The sequence below is a fragment of the Phaenicophaeus curvirostris genome, chromosome 1 (assembly GCF_032191515.1).
Source record: "Phaenicophaeus curvirostris isolate KB17595 chromosome 1, BPBGC_Pcur_1.0, whole genome shotgun sequence".
NCBI lineage: Eukaryota > Metazoa > Chordata > Aves > Cuculiformes > Cuculidae > Phaenicophaeus > Phaenicophaeus curvirostris.
The window spans coordinates 2,388,803-2,415,054 of NC_091392.1; the positions used below are offsets into that span (position 1 = coordinate 2,388,803).

Genomic DNA, 26,252 nt, shown 5'->3' on the forward strand with positions numbered 1-26,252 from the left:
GATCTAATCTAGTTTACAGGTCAAAAGAAGACAGGGTTTATTCTCTTTATTATTTCTTGACGTAAATTTTTCAGTTCCACTGGTGTTAGCCGAGATTTGAAAAATCTGTGAATCCAGATTTGTGTCACTGCCGTGTCTATCTCCCTGCTGGGATCTGCAGTTATTTTCCCTTGCATCCTGCTTGTGCAGGGCTGGCTGTCATCACCTTGGCTCAGCTAGTTACACCCCTGATTTCAGCAATGTCAGGTTGTGAGAGAGGTGATAGGACACTGGCCTGCGGCAGTGGAGCTGAGGTTTGTCTTGAGTCCTTTTTAAAATCAAGAAAATTTTGTGAAAATCTGATCTGGATGTTGAAGAGGGGTGGAGGAAGGAAAGACTTGAATGCTTCAGCCTGGCCACCAGTAACAAGGCTTGTGCATTCACACTTACCAAGGAGCTTGGCTGGTGAGACCTGAGGTGGTAGGACTCCGTTTCCCGTGCATTCTGTGGGGCCTTAAAGGACAAAGCTCTTCTTGATACAAAAGCAGCCATGAAAAAGTGAAGGAAGAGAGAGCAGATGGATGTGTTGAATAGGAAGATGCATTTCCACAGCATGAGGATGAGGCTAGGTGGTGTGATCACCAAATTACGGAAGCTGTTTGAACCCATACTGCTTCCACCACCTTGGTTAAAACCTGGGAAATTTAAAGTGACTGAGTGATGCAAGGAACGGCTGAGAGAGCTGGGGTTGTTTAGCCTGGAGAAGAGGAGGCTGAGGGGAGACCTCATTGCTCTCTACAACTACCTGAAAGGAGGTTGTAGAGAGGAGGGTGCTGGCCTCTTCTCCCAAGTGACAGGGGACAGGACGAGAGGGAATGGCCTCAAGCTCCGCCAGGGGAGGTTCAGGCTGAACATTAGGAAAACATTTTTCATGGAAAGGGTCATTGGGCGCTGGCAGAGGCTGCCCAGGGAGGGGCTTGATTCACCTTCCCTGGAGGGGTTTAAGGGACGGGTGGACGAGGTGCTGAGGGACATGGTTTAGTATTTGATAGGAATGGTTGGACTCGATGATCCGGTGGGTCTTTTCCAACCTGGTGATTCTGTGATTCTATGATTCTATGAAGTCTTTCCTTCTGTTTGGGAAGTCACCGGGCTGGTGTCTGGGTTGTTACTTTTCCTGCTTCATGGTCCTTTTGATTTTATTGCTGCTAATAGTTCAGCAGCCCCAGTCTCCTCATCTGAGGTGTCCAGGGAACAGTATCTCTCTTTCAGACAGTGTTTTCTTGACTAGGCAATAGATGGAGGGTGGCCGTGTGGTGAAAACTCAGGGAAGGAAGGAGACGTGGTACTCAGTTTGCTCCATACTTGGCTGCTTGCCCTTTGTTGTTGTGGCTGTGAGGGCTGGCACACCACAACCCCTACATCTGTACTCCAAGCTGGACTGGCACGATCCAGCTTTGATCTGGAAGCCACAGAGAGCCTGTTCAAACAGACCCAGTCTGGACCGAGGTCTCCATGAAAGGATGTTAATGTCAGACCAGAGCTGGTTTCTTCCTGGCAAATTTTAAGGGCTGCAAAAGAACTCAGCATCCATCTGGACCTGTCCCTGTAGGCAGGTCCCTGACCTTCTCAAGATTTCAGTCCCTCATCCAGAAGAGCAGGATAATAATCCTTCTCCTGTCCTGTCTTCTTAGGTAGAAAATGCACAATTGGGTCAAAGTTGGCAGTACAAACAGCAGTACTGCCTGATATTTCTACCATGAATCTTTTGCACTGGTTTCCACTGAATTTTTATGCTGCACCACAGGGCACATGAGTGTGTAATGGAGAGTTAAAGGGTGCTGATTTATTATTCTGCTCTGTGACTTCTGCTTTTTCTACCAGCATCTTTTCTTTCAGGAGGGCTCCCTTTGTGCTGGCTTTAAGTAGAGAGCTCAGAGAAAGGGAGGATTAGCAATTAAATACGCTCTGATGATGGCATGCTTGTGAAGGAGGGAGGAGGAAGGAATACTCCATAGTAATGTACTTTTGTTTTCTGTTCTCTTTGCTTGTAGGACAAAATCTGCCTGGGAATTGGTTTTCTGAAGACACAACTTTTAATCCACATTCCCTTGGAAATACAAACCTTTCTAATCATGTCACCAGCCATGTGGAAGTGGACTTGTCTGGTTTCTCATCTCCTGCTATCCACCACAGTATTGCCTCTTGGTAGGCAGCAGCCTCTTCACCCAAAGAGGTCCTTCATCACTTTCACTGGAGACCAAGTGGAGGGGAACTTCAACCATTTGGTGGTTGATGAAAGAACTGGGCACATTTACTTGGGAGCTGTCAACAGGATCTACAAACTCTCCAGTGACCTGAAGGTCTTGGTAACCCACCAGACTGGTCCTGATGAAGATAATCCCAAGTGTTACCCTCCCAGGATAGTCCAAACCTGCAATGAACCCTTGACACTCACTAATAACATAAACAAAATGCTTCTCATAGACTACAAGGAGAATCGGTTGATAGCCTGTGGGAGTCTTTACCAGGGCATCTGCAAGCTTTTGAGGCTGGATGACCTTTTCAAGCTGGGAGAGCCCTTCCACAAGAAGGAGCATTATCTCTCTGGGGTGAATGAGAGTGGCTCTGTTTTTGGAGTCATTGTTTCTTACAGCAACATGGATGACAAGTTGTTCATCGCCACTGCTGTGGATGGCAAACCTGAGTATTTCCCCACTATTTCCAGCAGAAAGCTCACCAAAAACTCTGAGGCAGATGGGATGTTTGCATATGTCTTTCATGATGAGTTTGTGGCCTCTATGATCAAGATCCCCTCAGACACATTTACCATCATCCCGGACTTTGACATCTACTACATCTATGGCTTCAGCAGTGGTAACTTTGTCTATTTCCTAACTCTGCAGCCTGAGATGATCTCACCACCTGGCTCCACCACAAAGGAGCAGGTTTATACCTCCAAGCTGGTCCGGCTTTGTAAAGAGGACACAGCCTTTAACTCCTATGTTGAGGTGCCCATTGGCTGTGAGAAGAACGGGGTGGAGTACCGTTTGCTCCAGGCAGCCTACTTGTCTAAGGCTGGAGCCATCTTAGCAAGCTCTTTGGGTGTTGGCCCTGAGGATGATATCCTCTTCACGGTCTTCTCCAAGGGGCAGAAAAGGAAGATGAAGTCCTTGGATGAGTCTGCTCTTTGCATCTTTGTCCTGAAAAAGATCAACGATCGCATCAAAGACAGACTGCAGTCCTGCTACAGGGGAGAGGGGACGTTAGATCTGGCCTGGCTGAAAGTCAAGGATATTCCCTGTAGCAGTGCGGTAAGTGAAGCCCCTAAGTAGCCAACCTTAACCTCATGTGTCCCTGGATCAACAACTAGAGCAGGAACCAAGGAACTGAGACTGCCTTGTCACAGTGCTGGCTCTGCCTCCAGCTCTCTGCACCACCTTATTTAACCAGTTCATGCCTCAGTTTGCTCATGGACTAACTGAGGAAGGTGTCACTTTCTGACCTCCCCAGGCATGTTATGTTTGCTGATGGACTAAGCCAAAGGACTCTGAAATCTTTAGGAGGAATTTGCCCGTTGTTGTTATTTCACTGTGCAATTTGTTAGGGGTGAAATCACATTTCCTCATGCAGTCTTGGCTCCAACCTAAACCAAAACAGGACTTAGATAATGGCTTGTGGTGGTTTCTGTGTCCGCTGGTGTAATTTTATTTCCCCAAGCTGAAATCAGAGCACGATTTGTTCAGGGAGCTTTGTGAAGCCAGGGCTTCATTTCTTCTAGAGCTGAGAAGCACTGGTCATTAACCATCAAAGTCCCTCATCTTCCATTTTCCAGCAAGCTCTGTGTTGCCTCTGTGCTGAAAAATTAAGTCCTGGCTACAATTCAATGATTAAATCCTGCAGGCTTTAAGGGCAGGGTTGGGTGAGGCTGGTCTACCTGACCTATAAACGCTATTAAGAAATTGTCTTAGTTTATTCTGTTGGTTCACTAAAGTGTCATTGCAGAAGTCTGCATCAGCCCAGCCAGTGTACGGCTGGCTTTGATACCATCCACAGAAATCAGCATTACAGCCAGCACTGCACCCTGGCTGCTGTAATAGCTGCCTCTCTGGGCTTTGATTTCCTTCCTTAATTAGCTCTTTCAAGTGAGAGGCAAGTTCAAGTCTGAGCAAAGAGAATACGGAGAAACACCAGAGCATTTTCCTGCCCCGTAATCTCAAGGCAGAGTCAGAGCTTGGGATATAGGATTGCTCCGGCTTCCCTTTGTACTCAAGCCTCCTTTGCTTGGGGATCCCTGCTGTTGCTCCTTTGCAGGACAAGGACAGACCAAGAGGAACACAGACAGAAATTTCAGTCCAGGGATAGTAATCCTGCCTTGTCCTGCCCTAACTCCCCTTTACACCAGCACCCTCTGCATTGGTGCATGACCTTGCACTGCTCTCACACTCCAACACCAAACGTGCGGTGGGGCAAGCCCTTCATTTCAGTCAGGATCTCTTCTGCCTAGACCTGCAAAGCTCCCTGTGGAGTATTGCACAGGGAGAAAGGCTGTGCCCAAATCTGGCTTTGATTTTTTTTGTTTAGCCTCAAGGCCTCTGCACATTCAAAGAGCTGCCTTTAGATTTAAGCTGGGAGCTTCCCACTGGAGTTACTTTCCTGGACTGTTAAGCCTCTCCATGCATTTGCAAATCTGCTCTGCTTGTCCTCCATACTAACATTTGCAATACTGGAGCTCTCAAATCAGGAGGTTTGAAACCTCTCAGTCACCTGGCTTCTGTGGCTTTAGACAGGAGCAAAACTGCCATCAGCTTTCTTGTGTCTCTTGGGATAAGTCCTGGACCAATAAAACTGAATTTGGAGGGACAGGACTGCAGAGTCGGGGAGAGGACAAGGAGTCAGGGACTGAGTAACACAGTGGGAAAAACTGTTAAAGTATATTTGTGATTCATTTCTTCACTGTGAATCAGAGTTGCTAACACTTCCCAGCTGGATAAAAAGCCTGGAGAACCTTGAACTAAAAACAGGACTCTGAAAAGTGTAACTAAGTGGGCTGCCCTCTCCTTAAATGAGTGTACTTAGAGCTGCTGGCAAGCCCTGCCTGAGATCAGCTGTGCTGCCCGAGGGAAGAGGTATTAGTGACTTGGCTGCTATAAGGATTGCAGAGTCCAGCTGCTAAGCTTGGAAAGTATTTGATGGTTGGTGAAGTATTTTGGAGCCTGGATATACATCTGTGAGGGCCTCGTCTCCTTTGCTGATGTCCTGCTTGCCAGCCATCCTCCAGCACTGTGCTCTGCCTCTTAGCACAAGTATTTGAAGCAGCTTTAAAACCAATTACAAAGCCATCAGTGAGACTTACCCTGGTTTTGTGTGGATGTCAAATATTTCTCTGCTGGTGCAAATAGAGGCTTAACCTGCCTGTGATAAATGCTGGACCTGAACTTCAGCTCTGCTGCTCTGCCTTCAGCAGACAAAATCCTGCATGTGAACAGATACAGCTGATGTGCCTGGCATTGAGCAGATGGGTAGAGATGAGCTGTGGGAGGCTTTCGCTGAGCATTGCAGAGAAACACTGTTAGAAGACATATTCCAGCCCTTCTTTGTGGTCTTAACTGTAGGACCATGGATTATGGAGCTGGGCTCACTGCATTGTCCTCACATCTTGGTGTGTGGTCAAGTCTGGCTCTTGGTAACTATTTTTTCTCATAGGGAAATAATTGACTCAGAGGGGATCCACATGTTATGATGCTTCTTCTCCTGCCCTGGTGTAATGCTTGCTCAAGGCTTCTGCAGGGCAAGAGAGGTTCCTAGGGGACCAGTCCCAGCACAGCTCTCCTAACCTGCAATACACACAAGTGGTTACAGGGATGTAGGGGAATGGTGCTCTTGGCTGGAGTAGTGCAGTGCAAAGTCTCCAGCTTCTCCTATCAGGCAGCTTTGGTGGTGGGGCTGAAGGTGTGAAAGCTGGATTTAAGATAGATAGGACCTGGCAGCAAGCTGGGCTAGAAGCACTGAGTCTCATGGTCAACATGAGGCAGGAGGCATTGGGTTTCCAGATGTCCTGCAGAGTTGGATGTTCTTGAGACTTTCGCTCGTCTGGTTTGCAAACCCAATGTGAAGGCAAAGTGTGGAAAGACAACTGTGGAATGAGCCTGTCCTGGTGTTCTCTGGTGCCAGCCATGTGTTCATGTTGCAGATGTTAGCAGCGTGATAGAAGAATTTCCAGAATGGGAAATATAGAAGCCCAGGACTAATAGAGAGTCCTCAATGTTCACTCTTCCTCTTTCCCTGTGTTATAGCTAGCGTCCTATTAATCTTCTGCATAAATCAGGAAAAAATGATGGATTTTTATGTCTGGGCAGTTGATTTGCATATTGGCGATGTTCACACAGGTCATGAACAGTCCCAGATAATACCTCTCCGGTGTTCCTCTCTGCAAATACAGGATAATAGCTAATATTTGAACAGTACAGTTGACCCCAAATGCTTAGAAATTCATATAATCAGAGAAAAATGAGACTGAGGAAAGAAAGAGTCTTATGAGGTCATCTGATTTGCCCTTCTGCCCTCCTTATAACATCTCTGACAGATGTTTGTCTCACCTGTTCTTAACCTCTGGCAACAGAGATTCTTCTCTCTCCCTATGTGATCCATCCTTGCTGCTAGGGAGCTTTCCCTCATGTCTGATATTAATCTCCTTTCCTGATACTGAAGCCATTCCTACTTATATAGCCACAGAGAGCAACTTCATCCCCTTTGCCTGTCTGGCATTGTGGGTCACCAAATGTGACCACATCGGCGGTACAATGTGGAGCATCAATGTATGGAGCAGCGAGAGCGAGCCTGTATGGACATGCAGGGTGCTTCATGTTGGATAAAGAAGTCTGTGGGTTAAATATGCTTTGCAAACTTTGTAATTAACTGTATTAACCGCTGGGGAATATCTAGATTCATTTTCTTTAAGGCAGTTTTGGAGAAGGATGGAGATGTAGATATAGGACTTGGTCATTGCGGGTTTTGTTGATTTTCAGTAACATGGAATAGGTTTAACAATAAGTGCATTTTGAAGCCCAGTGATAATTTCACTGCCAGGATGCTCAGTAGTAGAGGCAGAGGAGCCTTCCCATCTGCCTTGGGTAGCAGGCAGGTGGACCACTCTGTGGGACATGCAAACATGGGTGAAGAAGAGAAGGGTGTTGGAGACCAAGCTCAGAGCATCATCAGGGTGCCGGGGCCAGGGGGATATAAAAGGAATGGGGAATCCTTGCTGGAGACTTGAGCTGCAATCCCAACCACAATGAATTGTTGGCACATGATCCCGGCTGTCAGTTTAGGAGCTGGTTGCAACCCAAGGCTGCTGTTCTGGTAGACCCTGGTCTCCTCATCAGCCTGTTCTGCCTCGCAACATCACCTGCTGCTCTGCAGCCTAACAGACTCCAGTCCCTGAAATCAAAAGGTGTCACCTCCTTTGCTGTAGCTTTTACCGGATACACAGCACAAATATCTGTCCAAGATAATCAACGTGTCTGTCCCTAACTATTGCTTGGCTTCTGCCTTTTGCTGGTATTTTCTTTTCCTTTTGGCAGGAAATGGAGTTTGACTGTTTAAATTACTGTATTCAATCTCTTCCTGTTTTTCATGGCAGCGCTGCCACTTGGGGGAGAAAAGAAATGTTTTCAAAGCTGAACAGCCAACAAAAGGCCATGTGTAAAGAGCTGGGCAATATTTTCCCAACACTTTCCTAAGAGAGAGCAGGCGAGGTAGGTGTCTGGGACCTGACTCATCGTCTGACAATTGGCATGGCTATAAGGTCTTCCTGCGCTTCTGATGCTTCAAGGCACACCTAAGTCAGCAGCTCCCAAAAACATCCTTGCAGTTGTCGGTGCCTAGATCCCCAAGGGTCCTACATCTCCTCCATACATCTATTCCTCAAGTTGTTCCTCTTTCTGCTTTCCCTGAATCCCCCCTAACCATGCTATACGCTTGGTGCCCACCAACTAAGCACTATTGCACTTTAGTGATTTAGCTGACTGCAGGAGTAGATTGTGGAGGGCATGTTGCTGATTAGACATAGAATCATAGAATCACCAGGTTGGAAAAGACCAATCGGATCATCAAGTCCAAGCATTCCTATCAAATACTAAACCATGCCCCTCAGCACCTCGTCCACCTGTGCCTTAAACACCTCCAGGGAAGGTGACTCAACCACCTCCCTGGGCAGCCTCTGCCAGGGACCAATGACCCTTTCCATGAAAAATGTTTTCCTAATGTCCAGCTTGAAGCTCCCCTGGCAGAGCTTGAGGCCATTCCCTCTCATCCTGTCCCCTGTCACTTGGGAGAAGAGCCCAGCTCCCTCCTCTCCACAACCTCCTTTCAGGTACTTGTAGAGAGCAATGAGGTCTCCCCTCAGCCTCCTCTTCTCCAGGCTAAACAACCCCAGCTCTCTCAGCCGTTCCTCATAGGGCCTGTTCTCCAGTCCCTTCACCATCTTCGTTGCTCTTCTCTGGACTCACTCCAGAGCCTCAACATCCTTCTTGTGGGGAGGGGCCCAGAACTGAACACAGGATTCGAGGAGAGGTTTCACCAGTGCCGAGTCCAGAGGGAGGATAACCTCCCTGGACCTGCTGGTCTCACCATTTCTGATACAAGCCAAGATGCCACTGGCCTTCTTGGCCACCTGGGCCACTGCTGGCTCATGTTCAGTCACTGTCAACCAACACCCCCAGGTCCCTCTCCTCCAGGCAGCTTTCTAGACAGACTTCTCCTAGTCTGTAGCTGCCCAGGGTTGTTGTGCCCCGACATTTGGCCGTTGCCTCATGCCGTTGGTCTCAGCCCAGCGGTCCAGCCTGTTCAGATCCTTGCATGCTTGGATGCATAAGCATTTTGCTTTGGCTGCATGAACACCTTCCCTCAGGATGAATGCTGCTTGGCCCATGGGTTGGGTGCATGGCCTCTCTTCTGCTCCATGGCATCAGGTTTGGAAGGGCCATTTCTAGCTCAGGTGGCAGAAAAGCTTTTTATATTGTATAGGACAGTCATTGTGACTCTGGGCAAGGCCACTGTCGGTGACGGAGTGGCCATGATTTTCCTACAAACAGCCTATTTCATGATTTTGCTTTTAATCCCAGGGGCTGTGTTTGTCATCACTGGTGTTAACAACACACAGGTCTGACAGACACCAAGGTGAGGAGAGACATTACCCCTTTTTTACAGAAGGGTTGGCTAAGGCACAGTAAAACACAACTTGCAGCGCAGTTGCAGCTCAGGGACTCCTGTACCTCATTGCTGTGCTCAACATTCCCAACTGTTGTAGGAAAAAGGAATATCTCCCATGCTATTGTGTTGCTCTCTAGCATGGAGGACAGCAAAACAGATTCAGTTAGAAAGAAGGAAACAGGCTGGAGTTGCTGGAAAGAAGAGACATTTTGAGGGAAGAAAATAACTTAATTAAAAATCGGGAATTGTCATCTCTATCTGCCATTTCTCTCATTGTTTTCCCTTAAAAGGGAAAGGTTGGGATGAAAAGGAGGGTTAACTTTCTCTTAGCCCCTGGGAAGAGGAATACCTGGAAGGAGGTCTGTGTGGTGCTGCTGCTTTGACATTTTGCACACCCAGCCCCTGCCCGTTTCTCCTGGCTGGGATGGCTGGGACATGAGCCTGCTGCTTTCCCAGGGGAATGACTCACAGTCACAGGAACGAGCTATCGGTTTCATTAGACCTCGTAGTGTCACTGCTTGCCAGTCGGGCCATCCTAAGTAAATCTCTGTGGGAGTCAATGCCACTCGTGTTTGCACAATAGGTCTTTTTGTTCATCTCTACTCGGTAGAGCATGCACGAGAGTTTTGCGGACGTGTCATTACTCTAAATTATACAGACTGCTCATGGGCAGTTGAGGTCAGTTCTTGGTCAGCTTTTAATAGTGTTTTCCTCTTCTTGCTCTGAAGATACTAACAAGAGCAGGAACAACAACGACAAAAAAGACACAGTGCAGGCTGTGCAAAGGCAGCAGCCTCAGAAATACGGTAATGCCTCTTGGGGAATGCTCACTGGAGACTCGAAGACGGAGCAAACAGGCTTATTACTGCCAGATCTGTGTTTGTATAATTGGTCACATCAGTTTGTGTTGGATGGGAGCGTGTGTGCATATGTGCGGAGCGTGTTGTCAGAGGGACTCGCTGATCCCAGCAACTTTGATAAGAGGCGACAAGCGTCCTCTTGCTGATGCTGGGAGCTGGAGTGGGTGGAGGGCTTTACTGGGGAGGCGACACAGGCAAGGGGTAGGGTGCTGGCTTAGAAATCTCTGCAACTAAGCTCTGCAATTTGAAAAATCTTCCCACATGCACCTTCCCATTCCTCATTTCTCTGTCTCCAGCAGGCCTGACCATCATCTCCTCTGCAAAGCTGGTTTTGCTTTGGTGTGAAAGACACTTAATTGGAGAGAAATGTCATGTTACCTCGCTACATGAGGAAGCTCAGATGAAAGTGGAGCAGGGAGCTCTCTCCAGCCATGTGGCTGATTATTGTCAGCACTGGAAGTGACCAGAGATGTCTGAGGCCATGCTCCTCAGGCTAATGGAAAGCAGCTAAGTTCAAACCTCCACTGCTCTGAGCAAGGTCTTGGCCCCTCTGTAACTGGAATTAGGAAAGTCTCCCCACCTCTTCTGCTGTGATGTGACCAGGCAGCCTCATTAACTAATTAGCACTAATTCATTGATTAACGTCCCCCATGTTCATGCCAGGGAAACAACGGTTGGTATCTAATGGAGTTGCAGGAACAAGACTCTCTTGGATTTTCCATCAATGTGCCTATGGCTGAGCAGTGCTGGATGAGCACTATAGGTCTTCTCCAGCATCTGCGTGAGCAATCAGTTCAGCCTGTTTATAGCTGCTGGCAACATCCCAGTCATCTGGACATCCCCAGAAGTCCATGGCTAATTCAGATGTGCATCCATATGATACTCTGGTGAGAGCTCACTTGCAGGGGCTTCTGAGGCACCATGTGTGCTTATCTTCACTTTTTTCTCTGTGATGGTCTTTCTTCCTGCATGCCAGATCTCTGCTTTGAGCCAGCAGGGATAAGGACACTTCCCTGCCTCTGTAAAGTGCTCTGTACTCCAGGTGAGAAAAGTGGCTTTGGAGGCCCTGGGGAAGAGAAAAGAAAAAAATCTTAAGCACGTACATCAACTGAAGCGTGCACTTAAAGGCTATAAACCAGGGCCTAATCGCACAGAGAGGATGATTGCAGTTGAGGTATTAAGTATGTTCCTCAGTATTAAACACCTGCCCTTGAAAGGATACTTTCAGATCAGTGTGCATGCAGAAATAATGCTGGTGGTAATTAGTTGCATTCTTATTACACCCCTGCCCCGTAGCCTCTCCTTCCAAAATCCTCATTTTGTCCCGGAGGCAAAACAAACAAACAAACAAAAGGCATGCTTTGGAAACAGTCTCCTTCTCAAAATCATTTATTTACTTTCCAAGCATAAAGCAAGAGGAAATCCTACGCCTTTAAGTGGCTGGGTGCCAAACCTGTGTGCACAGTGCAGTTCTTTCCAGGCTCCTCGCATCTGGTTGACCCCACTCACACAAAATGTTCATTGAGGACAGAGAAGAGACCAAAGCTGCTGAGTTGCTGTTGTGTCTGAGATATTTCAAGTGTTGTTCCCTCCCCCACTGTCAGTCCCATCTCTGGACCACGCTGGCTGTTTCTGAGCAGCTCAGCATCTTTCAGCATCAGTCTAATGTCCTGGTGGTGGCTGCTTCTGCAGGTGATCAAGGTACCAGCTTCTCCACCACTGTGCATGATACTTGCCTGCATTTCTTGCCACATGGACAATTAGATTTGCTTCTGGGAACTGATCTTCTCTGCCTCCTCTGCCAGTATCCCAGGCTGTTTTTTCTTCTGTGGTTGAGCCTTGTGGCTGCCCGTGGCTCAGCCTTGCATTTTTGGAGGGCTCCATGTGATCTCCTCACATTCTCTTCCACGCTGGCAGCTCAGCTACTTTACAAACTTGACCTCGTGTTGCCTCTCCGGGAGGTTTTGCTGTGTGGTCCAAGGGGAATGCTTGTGCAACAGCTTTTTTTTCTTTTTTATAAAAAGAAGCAAGCAAACCCCAACCATCCTGGATGAACCAGAAGCAAAGTGACTCCATCTCCCTGACTGAGCCTGATGCTATTTAAAGTACCTCCAGACTTGGGGCAGCTGAGCGTGTGAGTTTGTACAATAACCATTCTGTTGAGGAGGGGGTCGAGGGTATGCTGGATTCAGCATTGCTTTCTGAGCTAAATCCTGCACAGACCCTTTCTCAGTTGCCTGATGCAAGTGTAGCTGTCAGGGTGAAAAACAGTGCAGGGTCTGTCTTAATACTCAGAGAGTCACCTAAGATGTTTAGCCTCTGGGAACAATCTGATGCACGTGTCTATTTATTCTATATTCCAGCACATAGATAACACAAGCCTTCCTTCCCCTACTCCCCAAAATAAGTCTGTTTTTCTGTTTATCCAAACTGCATGGATATATGGATCTCCATTATATTAGGCAGGATTAATAGATGTTGGAAACATCTACACTGACGACTGGCTGGTGTGAAGATGTGGACAATCAAGCATCTGTAGGAACTGGGGTTGTTTATTCTGAAGAAGTGGAGGCTGAGGGGAGAATTCAGCAACCTCCCTCACTCAGGGAGGTGGTTGAATCACCATCCCTGGAGGTATTTAAAAGATGGGTGGGTGAGCTGCTGAGAGGCATGGTTTAATGGTTGATGAGAATGTTTGGACTCAATGATCCTGGGGTTCTTTTCCAACCTAATGATTCTGTGATCCTGTGATTCATCGTCTTCTACAACCTATCTGAAAGGAGTTTGTAGTGAGGTGGATGTTGGTCTCTTCTCCCAAGAAACAAGTGATAGGATGAGAGGAAACTGCTCCAAGTTGTACCAGGGGATGTTTAGACTGGATATTAAGAAAAAATTCTTTATTGAAAGAGTGGTGAAGTACTGGAAGAGGCTGCCCAGGGAAGTAGTTGAGTCACCATTCCTGGGGGTGTTTAGAAAAACATGTGGCACTGTGGGACATTGTTTATTAGACACGGTGGTGGTGAGCTTATGGTTGGACTGGATGAGCTTAAAGGTCTTTTCCAGCCTTAATGATTCTGTGATTCTGTGGGAAAGGCAATTGTCCATACAGAGAGATGTCCAAGTTTCATCTGACCATATTTATGCCCCAGACACCCCCAGCCTGGCACCTGCATGGCTGTGTTAGCGTGGGATATATTTTTTCTGTAAGTTTGCATGAGAGGCAGTTTATTAGTAGTGCTCAGTCTCTGGTGTGACAACAGCTTTGGGACAAAATGTAGTGTTTGCAGAGCCAACGTGGACCTGGCTGGGTAGATTTATCCAAGTTCAGGATGAGCTGGGTACTTGAGTGTCCTGCACATCTACCTCTGAACTGCCCTTCTCTTGCTCTGCTTTGTTACACAGATAAATGTCAGTAAGTGGATGAACGTGGCTTGCTGAAATGCAGAACTTTGTAGCATCTTTCTCTGGCAGAAAGCTTCACAATACACAGGACTTAACATCCTCCCTGTGCCACCAGCACCCAGTCGCTTAAATTTAAGAGCTATGAAACATTGCAGCCCCACTGTTTTCTGCCATATGGTGCAGAGTCTAATAGTGTTTAAAGCAGTTCTTGAAAAGCAGGAAAGGCAAGACAAACAGATATGCAAGCAACTACATGGTAGCATTGCAGAAAGAGAGACACCTCTGTTTCCTCTGTGCAGTATTGGAACCGGCATAGCTGATAGAGCATGTGGGTGACATTAGATCAGTAGGAGAAACATAGTATTTTCCGTTTCAATGTCATTACCCTGTCATTGTCAGTGTTCCAAAATATAATAGGATTTGTTCAGCTGATTTATTCTGTAAACAAGTGATATTAGCCCGGCGCGTATTTAGACACAGAGAGAGAATGGGAGAGGCTGAGTGAGGGAGTGTGCAGGAGGGAATAATAGAAACGTATTCTTTCTAATGAGGGAATGACCCAGCACTTATAAATGAGTTGGGGCTATTGGTGGGGATCCTGCGCCACGAAACACGGGGCTGTAATTGCAATGGTATCCCTGCTTCTGAGGGCCGACTGCAGCCTTCCACTTGCACAGTCCCACTTTGAGATGCAGCAGGAGTTTGAGCTTAATGGCTTGAGTGAATTTGTACTGGCCTGACACAAGTGTTCTGAATTCCTCAGGTACCAAGATTTGCACAGATAGAGGCAGCAAGTGGTAGATTTTTCTTTTCAGAGCTTGAGTGCTTTAGTTCATTGTTTAAACCGATAACCAGGCTTCTTTTTATTCATTTTCCATGAGATGATAGGACCAGACACATCTCTGTTCTGCCTGATAGAGATGCGCAGCCCTAGATTTCATCATGACTCTCCATTATTTGGTGAGCAAGCTGTGGGGTCTTGTACCCAGCCAAGCTCTCTCAATTTCCCTTTGCTGAGGAGCAATCACACATACATGTCATTCATTACAGCACTTAGCTTACCTTTGCAGGACTGTGGTGAGGCTTAATTAATGCTTTTAAGCAGCTCTGGGATCTCCAAGTGAAGGTGTTTCCTGCATGCAAAGCAGTGTTGTTGTTTAATTTATATAGCACTGTTGGTGCGTGTGGCACTTTGCAGCCCAAATGATAATTTTGTCTGTGTAACAAAATAATAATTATAGTAATTGTGATTCTGTGGAGAATCTCTGGTGGTGACGATGTAGGGGAGGCAGCTGGACTCTAGCCGGCAAGGTGCTGGTGTGCGTCACTGGAATGAGAATGAGGGGTATCTGGCAGCTGCCAGAAATGCTCCAGAAGTGATGGTTTAACCATTCTCCTGCCAGAAATCATTGAGAGACAATGGGCCAGGCATGTTGTCTGTGAGAGGGAGGACGGGTCAGCAAGAGAAGACTGCTACACCCTTCAACATTGGCTCCAGCAAACAGAAGTCTTATTGTTGTGGAGATACTAGAAGGGCCCTCTAGTGTGGCTGTTGTGTCTGTCTGGTGAAGATGGATGTGAGACTTCGTAATTTGGGGAAAGGAATGTCTATGGGATGGACGCATCTGAGAGACACCCATGTTATGGCAAGGATGCTCAGGATTATGGGGCACAGCTGCCAGAGGACAGAGATCCATTCTCTTCTTACTCCTCTTTCACCAGTTGACGTCTTAGAGGAATTCATTATATAGACAACCTTTGGCTGATCATGGAAATGCAACGTTCTTTAGGATAAAACGCAGCAGCTGGTGAGCACTTCTCCCTCTCTCAAAGGTGTCAATCTGCATACACAGAAAACCCTTATCACCCAAGGTTTTCTCTCTGTGGGATTCTTACAACCCATGTCATCTACAGCAGCACCAGAGGAAGTCAGTGCTGCTCTGTTTCAGGTGCATAACACAGCTTTGCTGCTGGAATATGTTCTTACAGAAGAGCTCTAGCAGCTTATTTGATCAATATTTCACTTCTGAAAAATCCCTAAATGTTGATTTACCTCACAGATGATGGCAGTTTCAAAGGCAGAGCCTCCACATGCAATAATCTCTTTTTGGGGGGGTGCATGTGTGAAAAATTTTAAGTGAATTTTTAAAGCTCATGGAAAACATCAAGCTGAGAGCCATGGAGATCATATTGCTCTGTTTATCCTTCAGTGCCTCATTCATATGATCCTCCATCCTCTGAGCCAGCAGAGGGAAGTTTATTGGACTGTAGAAGAACTCTGCTTCCTTTTACACTCACACTCGTTGCTCTTCAAGTCCCATCCATCCTTCTTGATTGCACATACACCTGCCAGTTGTGAGGGGATGAACCTCGGTGACCACACACATCAGGGATCTGATTTTCACCACAGCTTGCATGGTTTGGTTAGCTAATGCAGAGATTTGGAATCGAAACATCATGATTTTTTTGAGGAGGTGGAAATGACTTATGCCAAAGGAAGGTTTGGCTGACACAACGGTGATGTTTGGGATGCAGGATGTGAATACATCCATAAATAAGAGTGTTTTTGCTATCATGATCTGACACTCTGCATTGCTGCTAGAGTTGCTGTCATCCTTTTCTGTCTATATTAGACCCTTGGAGTCTAACCAAGGTACTCAAAATATCACTTAAGTTACAATATCCAAATCAGAGGGTGTAAATATCCCACTGAAAATTATTCCCAGATATCTGAGTCTGTTCTGCACTTGTTTACCTTGACATTGTGTGACTATTATTCCTGGCAAACGCTTGAAGCTGAAGTTGGCATGGGAGCTGAGGGGTACGGTGAGAAGGTATCAGTACATTATCTGCCAGTTAAATAAATTCATTCTTTCAGGCTAGATATTTAGTTGCATCTTCACTTGTAGGAATGTCTTCACAGTAGGAGTGTCTTCTATGCAAGTGACACAGAAGGAACTACGTTCTTTTGCTGAGGATGGTATTATACACTTGCTCTCTGTGATGTGCTTCTCTGCATAGTCAGTCTTGGACTTTCCTTCATGGGGGTATGAGCTGTTTCTCTGTGCTGCTTCCAGAGCAGAAATGCTGCTGCTGACCACTCCCATGACAGTAATAAAGCAACACTCATAGCGAAAGTGGGAGCAAGAGTTTGAGAACAAGCAACGGGCTGAAAGGCATTTGCAGTGACTGCTCACTAGGCTTGTGGGTATGACAGAGTCACCAGACTCTGAAAGCTGTGGTCTGCGCCCACAGGGTCTGCAGTAGGAAATAAGAAAAGCAAACTTACTGACAATACTGCTTAAATATTGAGATTTAGAATATTTTTAGGGCTTCACTAATTGATGTGCTTTGTACACATCTCTCAGCACAATAATCGCTCGGAAAGTTAGGACTTAGAGGATGTTAAATTTATGGCAACAATTGCTTCTTATTAATAATTTACCAGCTCTGCTAAGCAAAAAGCCTGAAGACTAAAGAAACCTGTTGGTCTCTGTAAGAAAGGCCTCCTCTTCTTCAGGAAATTGCAAATTTTATGATGTGGAGGTACATGGTATAGACTGTTTGGAAGCCTTACACTCACAGTGTAGCAGGAACATAAATGCAGGCATAAGAGAGTCTGTACTACATTAAGATTCTTCAGCCCTCTGGAAACTTGACACCAGTCCTTGAACTGATGCTTAAACTACATACCTAAAAACCAAACGTCTGTACCAGTTCTAGTCAATTTGAGTAAATTTCCCCCCGTTCATGCATTCCTGAATTATGTTTGAATGAAACCCTCTTAGCATAGTGGGTGCAATTTCCCTGTAATTGGTAAAGTTACTGTAACTGCACTGTCATTTGTATATGGTGACATGTAATTGCATGGTAACCATTGTGGTTGCACAAGTGAAAAGCAGCGTGCAATTATAATGTATTTCCAAATACTGGCTCTTTATCCAGCTTCCATTATATCACAGAGCACCCTGGGGAAATGGCACTGGATATTTTTGTATGTCATTAGACTGCAGGCTAACTGCTAAAGGGTTGGCTGGTGATCTATGCTATCTTTGGTCAGTGGCCCAGGGTTCCCATCTTTTTGTCCACAAAATTTCCCCGTGGCTTTGAATTGCAGATGACAAAGGTCTAGAGCCATTGATGCTCTCTGGGCAGTCCTGCAGCCTTTTCCTGACCCACTGTCAGGAATGCATGTGATGTGGAAGACAGTTACTGGCATCAAGTTATGTGAATGATGTGGCATGAGGTGAAAGTCATGAAAGTTATGGCTGGACTCAATTATCTCAATGTATCTTTTCCAACAAAATGACTCTGTGATTCAGAGGGGCTGTCTCCATCCTGGACTAGGACCTCATAGCTAGCACTGCCAGTGGATTGAAATGTGGTGATTCTGCTGAAGTTCACATCATAGATGGTGGGGAGAAGGTCAGATGAGCTGAAGTCCACAGGTCTCATAAAAGTCAGAAGAGAGATTTGGAGGCAGTATGGCCAGAAGCAGAGATACTGCAAGAAGTCAGTGGCTGAGACAATCTGGCTGAAGGAAGGCAAGGTACTAATGCCAGGAATAGTAAAAAAAAAAAATCTAATCAGAAGTTCACAAAGCAGGGAAGACCATGCTGATACCATCAAGAGCTGCATCAAAAGAAGCGTTGCCAGCAGGTTGAGGGAGGTGATTCTGACTATTCCTCTCTTGTGAGACCTCATCTGGAGTGTTGTGTCCAGTTCTGGAATCCTCAACATAAGAAGGATATGGAGCTGTTGGAATGGGTCCAGAGGAAGGCTGCAAAGATGATCAGAGGGCTGGAGCTCCTCCCATATGAGGACAGGCTGAGAGAGTTGGGCTTGTTCAGCCTGGAGAAGAGAAGCAGAACTTACAGCAACCTTCCAGTACCTGAAAGGGGCTACAAGAAAGCTGGGGAGGGACTGTTTACAAAGGCTTATAGTGATAGGACCAGGGGGAACATGTATAAACTGGAGAGGGGCAGATTTAGGCTAGACTTAAGGAAGGATTTCTTCACCATGAGAGCGGTGAGGTACTGGCACAGGTTTCCTAGGGAAGCTGTGGCTTCCCCATCCCTGAAGGTGTTTAAGACCAGGTTGGATGGGGCCTTGGGCAGCCTGATCTAGTAGAATGTCCCTGCCCATGGCAGGGAGTTGGAACGGGATGATCTTTAAGTCCCTTCCAACCCAAACTACTTCATGATTCTAAGAGAGCCTGCATAGGCAAATAGGAGAAAAACAAATGTTTGGTATCACACTGCTGCTGCTGGAGTTTAAAGACTTGTTTACAAGGAGATGGTTCCCATCATTTGCAGCTCTGCTGGGTGGTGATTTATGGTTCTCCCCTTTACAAGGTGATCTAGACCCTAAATTTCCTAGCTTGTGTCTCTTCAGGTACTGCAAAGTTCATGGTGACAGATTATCCTAGTGCTTCCTTCTCTCTAGATTTTAAATTACTTGCTAAGTAGGATACATGTTCACCCTCACTCAGTCCTTGCTGTAAAGAAAGAAAGAAGATCTTGCAGTCAGGTGATGGAGAAGACCTTGAATATCTCCTTGCAAAGACTTGAACGCATATTACTGTTGATTTCTTACTGCTGTTGGTTCCCTGGCCCTGCTGGCAACCCAGCCAGCTGTAATGTATGCATCCCCTCCATCGTCTGGCACAGCCAAGCCTGAGATAACACGAGTGAGAAGCCAAGTACCTGCCACCACATGAAGACAGGGCTGTTAGGTATTAGCTGTAAATCAAAGGCGAGACTTGGCCGTTGGGACAGCCTTTATCCCCAGTGAGTCTGCGGAATTGCTTTGGAGCCTGCTGAGATATCTGGAAAAAGGCCCCGGTGCTTTGATTGGGGAGGAAGATTTTGCTGGAGTGAAAGCAAGGAGGAACAGGAGATGGCTAATCCTTATCAAAGCTTTTCCCAAAATATGGATTAGGCTGTATTTGATTATCAGGGTCTGTGTTAGAGGCAAATTGCTAAAGCAGATGTTTAAGGGAAAGTAGCATTTTATTATGAACACTGTTTACACAAATCTCCTAATATCTGGTGCTTCAGCCCTTCACACTGTGCTAAAGTGCTCGCTTCTGCTGGAGAACCAGATGAGGATGGGGAAGGAGGTGTTATAACAAGGGTTCTAACCCTTCTGCTGAGTTTGGGGGTTCTGGGGGGCTCAGCGAATCCCCAGAGGACTGAGCCAGCATTAGCTTTGTAAAAGCATGTTCTCCAGGAGGGCTTGGATGTGTTAATTATTTATTTGATAGGCTTAATGCTGGAGAAGGCAGGTGCCTGCCAGAAACGTCCTGTAAATCAGGCCCATTCTTTGCACATCCTTCCTATTTCACTACCGAATGTAACTCTTGGCCACGGTGTCACGGCTTCAGATGAACCCTCTGGTTGCTGATGCAGGGAGTAGCAGCAGAAGCAGACTGCAGCCTCTCACCAGCTGGCTTTGGTCTGCACGTCAACCCAAGATGGAGAGGCAGCTGGTGGGACTCAGGAGGGCATTTATGCCCTGGGAGCTGCCAATCATTCTCACATGAAGATATTTTGGATATGTAAAGCACCTTATAAACCTGTGTTTAGCAGCTTCCCTGGGGTAGAGGTTTGGTGAGTAATATTCCCTCTTTTACAGGTGGGAATCTGGTGTGGGATGATGAACTGATTGATTCCAGTCCAACATCTTGACCACAAAGGTCTCCCTTCCCTTCTGAGTTACTTATAGACTGTGCTGTGAATTTCTGAGTTAGATTTTAACTGCTTAGGATGCGAGAATTGCTGCTCCTGTTTCTACATCTTTAGATCTTCTCTTTGCCCCTCCCTGATATCCCAGCTGGTGTGGCAGCAGTGTTGCAAGAGAGTAAATTCATGTCCTCACCTCCACTTTCATTCTGGAAAGTTGTTAACGTGAAATTGCCAAGCAGAGAAGCTCCAGAGAGTTTAACGTGGCTACTTTATATTGCTGCTAAGAGTGTCTGGAATTGAAAATAAACCTGTGCTTGCAACTCCTGACCCTTTCATCATAAATCCAAACTTCCTTATGTGTTTCTCTTTGCTGAAGAAGATGACTGTATTTCTGTCTTTACAAAGGCGCGTGTGCAGCTCAGAGCCACAGCTGCACAGAAGCTGGGTGATGTTTATTTGTAGGGTTTCACTTGCTGGTATTTTTTTTTCGCAGACGATCCTCAGAGGAAATAACCCAAACGTATTAAAGGAAAATGTTTTTCATGTGGTGTGTGCCTTGCTGGCCTTGCTCCTGTTCTCGGGGCATGGTTGTCCACATTGAAAACCACAATTCTATGATTGCTTCTTCTGCACCTGTGCAAGAGCATATGAGTGAATACCATGGCCTTATCACACACTAACATGGGTGTCTTGGAGACTGGGTATGCTACAATGGTCCTATAGCTCATCTGAATTGTGTCACGAAAGAGAAAGTGCTAATTTCACTCTTCAGCCTTGCCCTGGTGCTTGCATCGCAGAATCATGTAGTAGTTTGGATTGGAAGGGACCCTTAAAAATCATCTAATCCAACTCCCCTGCAGCTGAGCAGGGACATTTTCAACTCAATCAGGTTGCTTGGAGTCTTATCCCATCTCACACTGAATGTTTCCAGGGATGGGGCACCTACAACCACTTGGGAAACCTGTTCTTTTGTTTTACCATCCACAGTATAAAACCAATTTCTTCCTTGTATGTGGTCTGAATATACCCACTTTTAGTTTAATACCATTACCTCTAGCCCTGTCACAACAGACCCTACTAAAAAGTCTGTCTTCACCTTTCTTATAAGCCCTTCTTATAAGGCTGAGTTCTTCTGTAAATAATGTCAGGGAAATGAGATTAAATAAATGGGCTTAAATTTAGGTTTGTGTCTGTAGGGGGAAATCCCATCATTTCAGTTCCATTTAGTGTAGGTCTGAGTTCAGCTGAAGCTGGATATGGTCTGATGGGGGAGGAACTAACCTGTGGCAATTGGATTAATTAACTTTCAACAGGTTGAGCGATGTACTGCAGATCAGCCACAGGTCATTGTGCTTGATTCTGGGATCTCGGAGTCTATATCCTCTCAGGGTTTTGTAGGGAGATGAGAGCTCACTCTGGCTATGTGAGCTCTGATACACATCTACAGCAATCACATACTCTAGCAAATGTATCCTGGCTGTTGATTGAGTGTGTTACAAAGGGCTCAGTGCTATATCCTTACAGCCCTGCAGACTTAGAGCTGCCTGGGGAGCAAAAAGAAGTACCTTGTATCTCCCCACTAAACAGTGCAAGCAGCTCCTTCCTCAGATTCAAGGTCCTGCATCACGGATCCTTTCTGATCCCCGAGTGCTTCAGCTGGACTAGTTGGGTTTGGCTGTTCTGCAGGGAGGGGAATGTGTGGAAGGCTGTGCTACACCACGGAGACTGCCTTGGACTGCACCCCCTCTGCTTGATTGCTCTCCTTTCACTGCTTGTTGATGTAATTTTCTGTTGTTTGAGACAAGCTTGTTCTTGATCCCATAAGAATGATGTGCATAGTTTTTTTCTTTCTTTCTTTTTTCTTTCTTTTTTCTTTCTTTTTTCTTTCTTTTTTCTTTCTTTTTTCTTTCTTTTTTCTTTCTTTTTTCTTTCTTTTTTCTTTTTTCTCTCTTTCTATTTCTTTCTATTTTCTCTCTTCCTCCCTCTCTCTCTTCCTCCCTCTCTCTCTTCCTCCCTCTCTCTCTTCCTCCCTCTCTCTCTTCCTCCCTCTCTCTCCTTTTTTCTCTCTCTCTCTCCTTTTTTCTCTCTCTCTCTCCTTTTTTCTCTCTCTCTCCTTTTTTCTCTCTCTCTCTCCTTTTTTCTCTCTCTCTCTCCTTTTTTCTCTCTCTCTCTCCTTTTTTCTCTCTCTCTCGCTTTTTCTTTCACTTTCTCTCACGTTTTCTTTCTCTCTCTCGCGTTTTCTTTCTCTCTCTCGCGTTTTCTTTCTCTCTCTCGCGTTTTCTTTCTCTCTCTCGCGTTTTCTTTCTCTCTCTCGCGTTTTCTTTCTCTCTCTCGCGTTTTCTTTCTCTCTCTCGCGTTTTCTTTCTCTCTCTCTTTTTTGACAGATCTAGATAAATTGAAAGCATTTATAGCAGACTTTCTCTTTGATTGCTAGGTCTTGACTGGTAAAACTTACTGGTAAAGCAGTAGGAAAAGGGCTTAACGTAATATATCCTGCTGGGCTGTCATTCAAGAGAAGCAAGTTTCCAGTTCTCCTTCTGTCTGTAACTCATCACACAACTTTGGACATTTTTTTTCCGCCTATGTATTTTTCCATTGATATGTCAGCCTGCATAAATTACAGACGTATTATGCACTGGTGTCCCAGCTTGGGATGAATACTTTCCAAATGGCTAAACAATCGATGCCTTCATTTTTTTCACACTCTCTTTCTTTTTGTTTATAGCTGTTAACAATTGATGACAATTTCTGTGGCCTGGATATGAATGCCCCCTTGGGAGTATCATCTATGGTGCGAGGACTTCCCATTTTCACTGAGGATGGAGATAGAATGACATCTGTGATTGCCTACGTCTACAAGAATCACTCCCTGGCTTTTGTGGGCACCAAGACTGGGAAGCTCAAGAAGGTAAGACCTAATGTGGTCTTCTAACTCAGTGTTTTGTGTTCTTATGGAGATTTGCAGTGTTTCATTGAGCTTGAGTGTAGTCCTTATCCTAAGGTGCATCACCTGTTTTGAGGATAGCAAATATTATTTTGGCTGGAAAAAAATTGTTTTCACCCTTGAGGTATAGAGCTGATGTGAAAAAGGATAAAAACCTTCTTCCAAATTGTTGTTCATCAACACATGAACATTTCTGAAGTCGAAATGTGGACACAGTCACATACAGAGTTGATGCAATTTACATCCAATAGAATATATTTATGTTCAGGCTGCCTCCAAGTAGTTGATCACAGGGTATCTGTACGTGCTGGGTAAAAAAAAAACATGACCATGGCTGAAATCTGTTAAGAAAAAGGTTTAATGCTCTGGAAGTCTTTCTTCAGAGCAATGTGACCGGGCTGTGATTTCACCACAAGCCCAGCATGGGATTAGCAGTTGCTCTGTTTAGGTCAGGCTGGGTGCTTGTACTGAAAGAAGAGAGATTTCATCAAAAGAAAGCTCTGTCTTGAATGATAATGAGCATTATGTTTGTGGTTGATGCCACATAAACCCAAATACAATTAAGAGTTTATTTATGTTCTTCATTGTGCATTCTCACTAAAAAATATGTCTGTTGTATGGCTGTAGCTCTGTAGTTTGCCTTGTAAGGCAACAGTAGAGAAACTTGAGAGGTAGAAGCTGAGAATCATCAACCTGTGGTTTTCTCAAGAGTTATTGGAAGTGACCTTCTCATGCTAATGTTGGACACTGCCTCTATTTCAACTCTTAAGTGCCAGTCTGGTGATACTTGCCTGAATGTTAAGCCCAGAGGTGTTGCAAAATATTATGTGTGAGTGGAGGTTGTGTCTTTGTTGCAATAATGGAGCTGGGTGAGAAGCTGGGAAAGGAGGTTGGGCAGAGACTTAAGGGTTGGGTGCTGATTCCTCTTAGAATTCCTTGTGCAAATAAAAACTTCCAGATTCGGGAAAGGAAGATGCTATGGAAAAGTGACCTATTATGCGTGTGTAGGATGGACAGAGCAGAGAGGGGAAAGGAAGGGAGTAATTTGTTCATGGATGGTCTTAAATATGCTATGAAGTCTCTGGTTTTGTTGTTCTACATATTTCTTCTCTTAAATAGAAAATCAGGATTGTAAATTCAGATGGCATTGCCTCTGTGCTGAGGGAGGTCTGCAAAGGGAACAGGATCCTGCCTACTGGCAAATGTCTCTGGCTTTGTTGAACAAAGGAGAGGCTGCTGATGCTTTTGAAAAGAGAATTTTCTTTTTCTTTCTTTCTTTTTTTTTTTTAAGTCTATTTAGGCATGTGGCAAAGGAGCCAAACTGTTTTTTCAAACAGTTGTAATAAAAATAATCTTCTCCCCTGACTAATTAGCTTTTGCTTCCCTGTCATCTGTGATATCATAATAAACCGTTTAGTTCTCCAATCAGTCTCTGGGGGTGGTGGTGGGGAGTAGGGTAGCAGAGATCAGTAACTCTCCAAAAGATCTGAACAGTGAAAAATAACTGCTGCTTCCCTGCACTCACAAGCTTTTGTTTTTTTACTTTTGGCTTCAGTTGAACCAAACTCAGACACAGCTCTGTCTTTGCCTTTGCAGGTCACATTGTAGAATCCAAGATCTGATTCCTTTTAATATGAGAAAGTAGGAGTGAGAAAGCTTTTAGTGCTTTTCAGAGCGTGGTAGAGAGCAGGGACAGCCTTATAGGGTAAAGAATGAGAAGAGGGGAGCTGAACTGGCTGATGTAATTGGAGAAAGCTACAATTTATTCCTGTGCTGAATATTCTGCCTGTGATAGTTGTTGGTGCTTTGGTCCTGTTTATCAGGGCAGAGCTGGAGTCTCAGGTGAGATCTTCCTTGGCTGAGTAAGTCTTCACTAGAAGGGCTGAAAGCAAAGCAAAACAGGGCTTCTGCACGTGTGTGGTTGTTTTGGACCTGTTGATCCAGGCTCTTGGAAACCTTCAGCTCCTGCAGGTTCAGATCCATATTTCATGACTTTTGCAATCACTGACTGTTCTCCGTACGTTGACCTCCTCCAGGACTGCTGGGGGTATATTTGCTGAGGACACTGGTCTGTTTTCTGTTCTTGTGCCAGTTTAGCACTCAAGATTTTTGCTTAACGCTCTTTGGCCCCCATCAAGACTTCACGGGTCTTTTGAAACTTTGTTTTCCATCCTGGCTCACCAATCAGGTACTTTTGAATAGGAAGCATTCATATTGCAACTCCAGCATAATCTATTATGTTAGCATGAAGCTGGATTTATGTTTATAAAACAATGCCTGTGGGTGAACTGGAATAAACTTTGCAGGATTAGATGAAGCTCAATTTACTAATGGTCAAAGCCCAGGAGCTGCCTTTTTTTTCTGCTTGCTGGGTCTTACCATGCGTGGCCTGTGCTGCTGTTTCTCCTGGTGCAATGCTGCTACTCAGTCAATCTACAGTGAAGTAGTTTGGATAGGATGAAGAGAGGAGTTATGAGATTATCTTCAAGATAGCAGAACCTACTGGTTTTGGAGAAACTTTCCCTATTTTTCCCCCAGTTTCATTCTTTTTCTGCGTGTGTGTATTTTTATTTGAAAGTGGCAGACTGTATATCAGATTTTGATGCACGCAATCCATGAATACTCTGCAAAATACCCACAGTCATAAAGCAATATCTGTTAGCTGATATACAAATGTCACATATGTCAAAGGAATTTATCCAGTGGCACACACAACTGAAGTAAAATATTGTGCTTTAGAGGAACGTATCATTAAAATGAAAACTAGCAGCATATCAGGAATCTGCCCATGTAACCAAGACAACAAAGAGCGAAAGAAAAGGGAAAAACAAGATAGAGATAGGGTAGGAAAAAAGTGAGTGAAACAGAATGACAAGGTTAGCCCCAGCTATTTCACTGCCACAGGCAAAATACATTTTGCAACCCTCGCTCATTCACAGAGCTACATGTGCAGACCAACAGGAAGGCACTGCATAATGTGCTGTAGAAATATACCCTCCAATTCTCCTGGCTCGTCCACAGCGCAGTCTGGCCCTGCAGAATGAAGTTATAAATAGGATAAAAATGCAGAGCTATGGAAAAGAAAAAAAATTCCTTTGTCCATATTTCATGTAGAGAAACCAGCACCCTTGGATTAAAGGCCTGAGTGGGGCTGGTGGCATCTTGGGA

At 45.4% G+C, this 26,252-nt stretch overlaps 1 protein-coding gene across 1 annotated transcript in view; it reads left to right on the forward strand.

Annotated features, from left to right (window-relative positions):
* PLXNA4 (plexin A4) overlaps positions 1 to 26,252 on the forward strand; it is a 488,098-nt gene that overhangs the window by 29,017 nt on the left and 432,829 nt on the right. The window contains exons 2-3 of the mRNA XM_069860812.1: positions 2,034 to 3,293; positions 22,866 to 23,048. Of these exons, the coding sequence (XP_069716913.1) occupies positions 2,115 to 3,293; positions 22,866 to 23,048 (1,362 nt within the window). The 5' untranslated portion in view covers positions 2,034 to 2,114. The remainder of the gene's footprint in view (positions 1 to 2,033; positions 3,294 to 22,865; positions 23,049 to 26,252) is intronic.